Below are 10,995 nucleotides of genomic sequence, written 5' to 3' on the forward strand. Positions count from 1 at the left end.
TTTTGAGACGGAGTCTTGCTCTGTCGCCCAGGCTGGAGTGCAGTGGCCGGATCTCAGCTCACTGCATGCTCCACCTCCCGGGTTTACGCCATTCTCCTGCCTCAGCCTCCTGAGTAGCTGGGACTACAGGCGCCCGCCACCTCGCCCGGCTAGTTTTTTGTATTTTTTAGTAGAGACGGGCTTTCACCATGTTAGCCAGGATGGTCTCGATCTCCTGACCTCGTGATCCGCCCGTCTCAGCCTCCCAAAGTGCTGGGATTACAGGCTTGAGCCACCGCGCCTGGCCCAGTAAGTGCTTTTTAATGTCTATCTCCCATTTTCCAGATGAGGAAACCTCAGTATAGAGGGGTTAGCTGACTGGCCCAGGGTCAACAGCTAGTGAGCGACAGCTTCAAATGAAGATCTAACTCCAATGTGCTTTATATGAACCCTTCTCAGGCTCCTCAGCCCCTTCACCTTTGCATCTGATAGGAATGTGAGGATTCAAAGTAATAATGTACATACAATGTTTAGCACAGTGCCTGGCAGCAACTGCTCAATCCTTAGCTGTTATTATTACACCCTTTCTCTTGCTACCCACTCCTCCATCCCTGCAACTTGCTTCTGCCCTCACTATTCAGCAGGGTCACCCATGGCCTCCCTAATGCTAGATCCAGTAGGCGTACTCAGCCTCAATCCTGTTGGACCTCCCAGAAGTATGCAACACTCTTGGGAAACACACTTTTCCCTTCATTTCCATGCCCCCCACCTTCCTGGTTGTCTTACCTAGTTCTCTGTTCACTCCTCAGTTCTACCAGTCTCCAGTGCTTTTCCTAGGATCTGTCTATCCTTTCTCTAGACCAGCATTTCTCAACTTCAGCACTACTCACATTTTAAGCTGGCTAATTCCTGTTGTGGGGCTGTCCTGTGCATTTAGGCTGTTAGCACATGCTTACTAGATGCCAGTAGCATTCTCCACCCTCACCCTCAAGTTGTAACAACTAAAAATCTCTCCAGACATCTCCAAATGTCCTGTGAGGGACAAAGTTGTCCCCAGCTGAGACCACTCAGTAGGCAGGTCACCTGTCCTCTTGGCTTCAGTAACATCTTACAGCCGATAAGTCCTATTGTACGTTCTGCACAAGAGCTCTCTACTGCAGACCCATGTTCTGAACGGCTGCCCTGACAGCTCCTTTTTTTTTTTTTTTTTTTTTGACTCTTGGCTCACTGCAATCTCCTGCCTCAGCCTCCTGAATAGCTGGGACTACAGGTGAGTATGCCACCACACCCAGCTAATTTTTGATTAATTTTAGAGACGGGTTTCACCATGTTGGCCAAGATGGTCTCGATCTCTTGATCCTCCCGCCTTGGTCTCCCAAAATGCTGGGATGCTGGGATTATTGGCGTGAGCCCGGCTGACAGCTCCTCTTAAACTCCACCTGTCTTAAACTGAACCCTCCCTTCCCCATCTCTCTGCAGCCTCCTCCTTTGATCTGATGTAAATGAATGGCACCAACCCCAAAAGTGGGAGTCTTTAACTCCAACGTCTCTTACCTCCCACATCAGTTCATTATTAACATCTGTCAAGTCTATTCCTTTAAATCTCTCTTGAACAAGTCCACTTCTCTCCATTCCCACTGCACTACCTCTGCCCAAGGTCATGGTCTTTACAGCCTTCCTTGCTGGTGGTAGCAAGGTGTCTCCCTGCCCTCTAGTCATTCCCTCTGTTTCCTTCCTTGCAGTGTAAGTTACCAGTCATGATGAATTTCTTTCACTTCCTACAAAACTCTAAGTTCTCTTGCACCTTTGGGTTTTTGTCCATGTTAATCTCTCTCCCTAGAATATCTGCACTGCTCCCCACCCCACCCTGGAGTGACTGAGGTAAACACATCTTAATTCCTCTTAAAAAACAAAACCGGCCGGGCGCGGTGGCTCAAGCCTGTAATCCCAGCACTTTGGGAGGCCGAGACGGGTGGATCACGAGGTCAGGAGATCGAGACCATCCTGGCTAACACGGTGAAACCCCGTCTCTACTAAAAAAATACAAAAAAACTAGCCAGGCGATGTGGCGGGCACCTGTAGTCCCAGTTACTTGGGAGGCTGAGGCAGGAGAATGGCGTAAACCCAGGAGGCGGAACTTGCAGTGAGCTGAGATCCAGCCACTGCACTCCAGCCTGGGCGACAGAGCAAGACTCCGTCTCAAAAAAAAAAACAACCAAAAACCCTTTCCTGGTAGACACTAAGGCTTTATCAGGTGCACCCACAGCTCTTGTTAGCCCCTCCATAAGCATTTGTCACGCCCCACTATTGCGTGTTTGTCACTTTCTCCACCTGACTGCCAACTGTGAGAACAAGTTTTATCCTGCTCACCTTTCTAACCCCAACACCTGGCGCAGAGTAGGCCCTCAGGAAGTATTTGCTGAAAAAAATTAAGATGTAGTGAATAAACTTCTACTCACTGGCTTGTTCATTTCCATCATGAAAGTGGCTCAACTGCCATTCCTGCCCCAGAGCTCACAGTCCAGGGGAGGGGGGAAGAGGGAGGGCCACATGTAAACAATTATTTACAGCACAAGAGTCTAGCCGTTTCATGATAAAAGCAACCTTGGGCTTGAACCAGACTAGCAATTATTAATTTTCCCTTCTTCTACAATTCCTAAATTTCACTCACTCTTCTCCCTTTTCTTGATGAGGAAATTGAGCTAAGAGAGCATCTTCGGCCTCTTTTACATCATAAATAAAAAAACACTTGCTGTTCTTGTCTTCTTAGTCAAAGCCTGGCAAACTCCTAGCCAACCTTTGAAACCCATCTCAAGTATCCCTCCCTGAATGAAGTCCTACCAGAATACTCAAGGGTTTACTTCAGATTCTACACACTCAGTTTATACACATCTCTCATTGTGTTTCGTATTACATCTGTGTATATGACACTCAATTCAAACAGATTTTAAGTTCCTCGAGGAAGGGATATTATTCATTCAGGCATTTTCATATCTACCATGCACCGGACACAGTACATCAGGGTAAGGGGAGACTCTGCTCAGCCAGCAGGGACAGCATGTACTTGGGCATAATGGTTAAAAGCAGAGGCTCTACACTCTGACTCCTTGAGAGCGAATTCAGGCCCCAATATTTACTAGTTGCGTGAAATCTGAACAAACTAACCTCAGTTTCCGGTATAAAACGAAGACAGTAATAGTAACCTCATAGCACTGTGTGGACAATAAATGGTTCACCACCATAAAATGCCTACAACTGTGCCTGACACATAGCAAAAGCTCTACATGTTAGGCATTCTCCTAAATGTCTGTTTCCCCACGAGGCTAACGAGGGCTCCAATAAATTACTATGGCGCCCACCATCATCACTGACAAGGACTAAGTCTCCTGGTTAGAGAGGCACATGTAAACAAATACATACAAGATTTTGGGTGTCCTAACAGCCTTTCTAACCCTAAAATAGCATTCACTTCCATGCTAGAGTGAAAGGAAACTTCAGTCTTTTATTTCGTTTTATTGTAATCGCAGAGCATCTTACGCTGTCAACTCAAACCCAGCAGCAGCCGGGTCTGATCCTCAGTCCGCCCTCCTGCATCTCTCAGGGATGTCTCTGCACCCAAACACCATGTCCCACACAGAACCCTTCCCAAAACACGCCTCCCTTCTCGTCCTCGTGGCTAGAGCGTCCGCCACTCTTCTCTTGCTTATTCAGGTCATCTCCAGGGACGAGGCCATGACCCCCATTTCACAGACGAAGAAACCAAAGCTCACAAAGTGCGCGGGGTTCAAGCCAAGAGCCTGGGCCGGAGACCCGAGTCTACTGACCCAAGGAGAGAGCAGGAAACAGGGAGAAGGCAGGAGTCAGGCTGGCCGACCAACTCGCGACCCCACACTCTCACCGTCCCCCTCTCCCCGCCCCTGCGCTGTGGCCGCCTCTCCGCGACAACCTGCGGAACCTGGACCACACTCCGACGCATGATTCCCACTAAGCTCCACACGTCGTTGCCCGCCTTGCCCAGGCCGGGCTCAAGTACCTGAGGTAGCCGCCGCTGCCGCTGCCGCCATCTCGCGTCGCCTCCGCTGCGTCGAGACCCCAGCGGACATTCCCGTCCCTCCTTGGGCCCGCCTCTCCTATTCGAATCCCCGTTGCCCCGCCCCCTCTCCCAGGCTCCACCAGTCACGACTACGCGCCGCCGGAAGCTCCTGCGTGTGGCTCGCCACTATCCCGCCCTCCAGCGCTCGCCTCCGGGTCCCCAAGGAAAGGTTTCCCCTGGTCAGGACGCATGCGCGCGCATGGGCCGCGCAACCGTTGATCTCTGGAAGCGCGCTGCGGTTCAAACCCCTACGCGGAGATGTTGACGACGGTGGCCGCTGGGGGAGCTGCTGAGCGCCGCCCGGCACTGGGCTCCCTTTCCCTTCATTTTCTGCAGTTTCTTGCCTCCGTCGGTGGTTGGCGCGTCTGCGGAGCCAAGGTCATTGTGTGGATCGTGGGACTGCAGCCCCAGCCAAAGGGCTGTCACGTCTGGTCGGTTCTGTAGATCTGGGCCCCAGGGGCTGGACTGTGGGCTGTCACGTTGCACTCTCTGCCTGCTGGGCCCAAGACCACTGTAGGTCCCTTCGCGTCCATGTCGGCCCAGGAGAGCAGCTTGGATGTTCCTGTCTTTATAACTTGGCACTCAGCACGTCGGCGAAGCGTGGAAAACGCTTGTTCTGTGATTCAGTCCCACTCACCCGCGGTTCCGGTTCCCAGTCCTTAAGGGTACAGCGGTCCGTTGAGTAGCTCTCTGTCCTTTGTGAAAGGTTGGCTAGGGACCGTCATTCCACTTTTGAGCACCAGGTAGGTAGGGCCCAGGTTTAGACATTATGTTCCACCCTACTGAACAACAAAACAAAACCCAGGCCGGGCTTGGTGGCTCAGTTCTGTCTGTAATCCCAGCACTTTGGGAGGCTGAGGCGGGAGGATTACTGAGGTGAGGAGCTCGAGACCAGTCTGGCCAACATGGCGAAACCCCATCTCTCCTAAAAACACAAAAATTAGCCGGGGGTGGTGTCGCACCTGTAATCCCAGCTACTCGGGAGGCTGAGGCAGCAGAATCGCTTGAACCTGGGAGGTGTAGGTTGCAGTGAGCTGAGATGGTGCCACTGCACTCCAGCCAGGGCATCAGAGTGAGACCCCGTCTCAAAACAACACAAATCTTACATCAGTGTTTCTGAAACGTTTTGCCTTGGGATCCCACTACAGTTTTTAAAAATGAGGCCTCCAAAGATGTTTTGTGTATATGAGGGTTTTTGTTTTTTTGTTTTTGAGATAGGATTTCACTTCCATCTCCCAGGCTACAGTGCAGTGGCTCAATCTCGGTTCACTCCAACCTCTGCCTCTCGGATTCAAATGATTCTCTTGCCTCAGCCTCCCAAGTAGCTGGGATTACAGGCATGCACCAACACGCTCAGCTAATTTTTGTATTTTTATGGAGACAGGGTTTTACCATGTTGGCCAGGCTGGTCTCAAACTCCTGACCTCAAGTGCTCCACCAGCCTTGGCCTCCCAAAGTGCTGGGAGTACAGGTGTGAACCACCAGGCCTGACCATATATACTGTATGTGAAATGAAACCAAATTAAAGTGACATTAATGAATTTAAAAATTACAGTAACAAACCCATAGACACAAAACATACATCTAAGTAGTGGTTGCCAGGCGATGGTGAAGGGCTGAGGAATTGGCACTATAGCAATAGATATAACTATCTGGGGAATCCCACCCCCGATATTCAACCTGGGTCCTTTTCTGTTTTCCCTAAGTGTCAACTGGTGTGAGAAATAAAGGGAAAGAGTACAAAAGAGAGAAATTTCAAAGTTGGGTGTCCAGGGGAGACATCATAAATCAGCAGGTTCTCTGATGCCCCCAAGTCGCAAAACCAGCAAGTTTTTATTAGTGATTTTCAAAAGGGGAGGGAGTGTATGAATAGGATGTGGGTCAACAGAGATCACATGCTTCACAAGGTAATAAAATATCACAAGGCTAATGGAGACGGTGAGATCACAGGACCGGGCAAAATTAAAATTGCTAATGAAGTTTTGGCCATGCATTGTCGTTGATAACATCTTATCAGGAGACAGGGTTTGAGAGCAGACAACCGGTCTGACCAAAATTTATTAGGCGGGAATTTCCTCGTCCTAATAAGCCTGGGAGTGCTAGGGGAGACCAGGGCTTATTTCATCTCTTATCTACAACTGTAAAAGACAGATGTTCCCAAAGTGGCCATTGTAGAGGCCTCCCCTTAAGAACGCATTCTCTTTCTCAGGATGTTCCTTGCTGAGAAAAAGAATTCAACAATATTTCTCCTATTTGCTTTTGAAAGAAGAGAAATATGACTCTGTTCCGCGTGGCCCACAGGCAGCCAGACTTTAAGGTTATCTCCCTGGTTCCCTGAACCTTGCTGTTATCCTGTTCTTTTTTCAAGGTGCCCAGATTTCATATTGATTAAACAATTTGTGCAGTTAACCCAATCATCACAGGGCCCTGAGGTGACATTCATCCTCAGCTTACAAACATGACAGGATTAAGAGATTAAAATAAAGACAGGCAGCCAGGCTCATACCTGTAATCCCAGCACTTTGGGAGGCCGAGGCGGGCGGATCGTGAGGTCAGGAGATCGAGACCATCCTAGCTAACACGGTGAAACCCCGTCTCTACTAAAAACACAAAAAATTAGCCAGGCGTGGTGGTGCGCACCTGTAGTCCCAGCTACTTGGAGGCTGAGAGCCGAGATCGTGCCATTGCACTCCAGTCAGTGCGACAAAGTGAGACTCCATCTCAAAAAAATAAATAAATAAATAAATAAATAAATAAATAAATAAATAAATAAAAAATAAAGTAAAGAGAGGCATAGGAAACCACAAGGGTATTGATCGGGGAAGTGATAAGTGTCCATGAAATCTTCACAATTTATGTTCAGAGATTGCAGTAAAGGCAGGCATAAGAAATTATAAAAGTATTAATTTGGGGAACTAATAAATGTCCATGAAATCTTCACAATTTATGTTCTTCTGCCATGGCTTCAGCTGGTCCCTCCGTTCGGGGTCCCTGACTTCCCACAACATATAATGAGTTTCTTTTGGGGGTGATGGAAATGTTAAATATTTTGGAATGAAGTAGTGATGATGGCTGTGTAACGTAGTAAATATACTAAAAACCAGAGAGGTGTGCACTTTTTTTTTTTTTGAGACATAGTCTCACTCTGTTGCTCAGGCTGGAGTTCAGTGGCACAATCTTGGCTCACTGTAACCTCTGCCTCCCAGGTTCAAGCGATTCTCCTGCCTCAGCGTCCCAAGTAGCTGGGATTATAGGCATGCACCACCGTGCACAGCTAACTTTGTATTTTTAGTAGAGACAGGGTTTCTCCATGTTGGTCAGGCTGGTCTCAAACTCCTGACCTCAGGTGATCCACCTGCCTTGGCCTCCTACAGTGCTGAGATTACAGGTGTGAGCTACCAAGCCCAGCCTACCCAGCCTAGACCTCCATCTCCTTTTTTTTTTTTTTTTTTTAGACAGTCGCTCTCTGTCACCCAGGCTAGAGTGCAGTGGCTCAATCTTGGCTCACTGCAAGCTCTGCCTCCTGGGTTCACGCCATTCTCCTGCCTCAACCTCCCGATACAAATAATTTTTTGTATTTTTAGTGGAGATGGAGTTTCACCATGTTAGCCAGGATGGTCTCGATCTCCTGACCTCATGATCTGCCCGCCTCGGCCTCCCAAAGTGCTGGGATTACAGGCGTGAGCCACTGTGCCTGGCCTACCTCCATCTCTTAAAAAAAAAATTAACCAGGCATGGTGGAACACACCTATAGTCCCAGCTACTTGGGAGGCTGAGGTGGGAGGATTGCTTAAGCCCAGGAGGTTGAGGCTGCAGTGAGCCGTGATGGTGCCACTGCACTCTGGCCTGAGTGACAGAGGGAGACCTTGTCTCAGAGACAAATAATAAAACTAGATTCTTATATCTGCTTCTGCATTCATGCGGTTGTGATGTCACATACAATATAGTATTTTGAAAACTCCACTATATACTTGAGAAACAATGCAAGATAAGTCAAATGGTATCTTTGTTTTATTATGAAAATAAGTTTGAACTTGCAGACCCACTGAAAGTGTCTCAGGGACTCCCAGAAGTCTCTGGACCATACTTCGAGAACCTCTGGCATTGGCAATTGGCAGTTTGGTCTTCCTTGCCCTTCAGAAAAGGCTGTTCAGTTTTCACGTTTGTTGCTAACTCCAGATATTTGGTAAGAAACCTGCCAGAAATAGTGAAAAGAGCATAGATCAAGGAGATAGGGCTTCTGTTTGAATAAATCATTTAGTTACAGGGCCTTGGTGCCAGGCCACCCAGACCAAAGATTTAGCCTCTTTGTGCCTCCATTTCCTCAGATATTAAAAGGGAATAATGGTTGAACTACCTCCTAGGGTTGTTTTAAGGATCTGCATCTGGCTGGTAGAAATTAGGGTGGTTTGGCCAGGCGTGGTGGCTCACACCTGTAATCTGAACACTTTGGGAGGCTGAGGTGGGCAGATCATTTGAGGTCAGGAGTTCAAGACCAGCCTGGCCAACATGGGGAAACCATGCCTCTACTAAAAATACAAAAATTAAAGCTGGGAGCAGTGGCTCACGCCTGTAATTGCAGCACTTTTGGAGGCCAAGGTGATCCACCTAAGGTCAGGAGTGTAAGACCAGCCTGGTCAACATGGTGAAACCCTGTCTCTAATAAAAATACAGAAATTAGCCAGGCATGGTGTTGCAAACCTGTAATCCCAGCTACTCGAGAGTCTGAGGCAAGAGAATGGCTTGACCCCGAGAGGTGGAGGTTGCAGTGAGCTGAGATGGTGCTGCTGCTCTCCAGCCTGGGCAACTGAGCGAGACTTTGTCTGAAAATAAAATTTTAAAAAATTAATTGCCAGATGATTTATATTGATTCCTAGAAGCGAGACAGCATTTGCTGGGCGCGATGGCTCATGCCTGTAATCCCAGCACTTTGGGAGGCCGAGGTGGGCAGATCGCTTGAGCTCAGGAGTTTGAGACCAGCCTGACCAAGATGGCAAAACCCCATCTCTACTAAAAATACAGAAAACTATCTGGGTGCTGTGGCGGGCACCTGTAATCCCAGCTACTCAGAAGACTGAGGCAGGAGAATGGCTTGAACCTGGGAGGCAGAGGTTGCAGTGAGCTGAGATTGCACCACTGCACTCCAGCCTGGGCAAAAGAGCAAGATTCTGTCTCAAAAAAAAAAAAAAAAAGGATTGGGTGAGGTGGCTCACACCTGTAATCCCAGCACTTTGGGAGGCTAAGGCGGGCGGATCACCTGAAGTCAGGAGTTTGAGACCAGCTTGACCAACATGGCAAAACCCCATCTCTACTAAAAATACAAAAATTACCCAGGCATGGTGGCGCATGCCTGTAATCCCAGCTATTCAGGAGGCTGAGGCAGGAGAATTGCTTGAACCCAGGAGTTGAGGTTGTAGTGAGCCTAGTTTGCACCACTACACTCCAGCCTAGGGGACAGAGCAAGACTTCATCTGAAAGAAAAAAAAAAAATTAGATGTGATGGCGTGTGCCTATAGTCCCAGCTACTTGGGAGGCTGAGGCAGGAGGATCACTTGAACCCAGGAAGTGCAAGTTGCAGTGAGCTGAGATCATGCCTGTGCACTCCAGCTTGGATGACAGAGAAAGAAACAATTGATTTTTAAAAAATAACTTCCAGGCCAGGTGCAGTGGCTCACACCTGTAATCTCAGCACTTTGGGAGGCTGAGGCAGGCAGATCCTGAGATCAGGAGATCGAGACCATCCTGGCTAACACAGTGAAACCCCGTCTCTATGAAAAATACAAAAAATTAGCCGGGCATGGTGGCGGGCGCCTGTATTCCCAGCTATTCGGGAGGCTGAGGCAGAAGAATCGCTTGAATCTGGGAGGCGGAGGTTGCAATAAGCTGAGATCATGCCACTGCACTCCAGCCCGGGCAACAGTGTGAGACTCCATCTCAAAAAAAAAAAAAAAAAAATGAGGCTTGTGAAGATGCTCCGTATATATGGGTTTTGATTAATATTTACTGTATTCAAAATGAAATCAAAGTAACATCAATTAACTTTCAAATTACAATAACAAACCCACAGACATAGAAAGTACACCTGAGTGGTGGTTGCCAGGGGATGATGAGGGGTTGAGTAATTGGCACTACAGTGAACAGATGTAACCGCCTTCTTTTGGGGGTGGTGGAAATGTTCTGGAATGAGGTTGTGGTAGTGGTTGTACAACACAGTGAATATACTAAAAACCATGAAAGTGTACACTTTTAAAATGGTATTTTTTAAATATCTTATTAGAGACAAGCTCTCACTGTGTCACCCAGGTTGAAGTGCTCTGGTACAATCGTAGCTCATGGCAACCTCAAACTCCAAAGTTCAAGTAATCCTCCTGCCTTGGCCTCTGGAAGTGTTGGGATTACAGCCGTGAGCCATGGTGTTGGGTATCGGGGGAACAAGCCCCAATATTTCAATGTAGGTTCTATTTTCCCTAAGTGTTGGCCAGTCTGAGAAATAAAGAGAAAGAGTGCAAAGGGAGGAGTTTTTCAGCTGGGCCGCGGTGGGTGACATCACATATCTGTAGGTCCTTAATGCCCCACCTGAGCCGCAAAGCCAGCAAATTTTTTTTAAGGATTTCAAAAGGGGAGGGAGTGTACGAACAGGGAGTAGGTCACAAAGATCACATGCTTCTGAGGCCAACAAAGATCACAAGGCAAAGGGCAAAATTAGAATTACTGATGAGGGTCTGTGTTCAGCTGTGCACATATTGTCTTAATAAACATCCTAACAGAAAGCAGGGGTTGAGAGCAGAGAACTGGTCTGACCAAAATTTACCAGGCTGGAATTTCCCAATCCTAGTAAGCCTGAGGGTACTGCAGGAGACCAGGGCGTATTGCAGTCGTTATCTCAACCGCATAAGAAGGACGTTCCCAGAAGGGCCATTTGT

General features: G+C 48.2%; 1 protein-coding gene across 2 annotated transcripts in view; it reads right to left on the reverse strand.

Moving 5' to 3' along the window:
* KIF22 (kinesin family member 22) overlaps positions 1-4,813 on the reverse strand; it is a 16,925-nt gene extending 12,112 nt beyond the window's left edge. The window contains exon 1 of one of the 2 annotated variants that reach the window (XM_023191196.1): positions 4,013-4,813. In XM_023191196.1, coding sequence (XP_023046964.1) covers positions 4,013-4,082 — 70 coding nt within the window. In that variant the 5' untranslated portion in view covers positions 4,083-4,813. Of the gene's footprint in view, positions 1-2,349; positions 2,394-4,012 lie in introns of those variants that run through there. The other variant, XM_023191197.1, reaches the window with a different exon arrangement.
* Positions 4,814-10,995: the final 6,182 nt, after the last annotated feature.

Source organism: Piliocolobus tephrosceles, chromosome 17 (assembly GCF_002776525.5).
Source record: "Piliocolobus tephrosceles isolate RC106 chromosome 17, ASM277652v3, whole genome shotgun sequence".
Lineage (NCBI taxonomy): Eukaryota > Metazoa > Chordata > Mammalia > Primates > Cercopithecidae > Piliocolobus > Piliocolobus tephrosceles.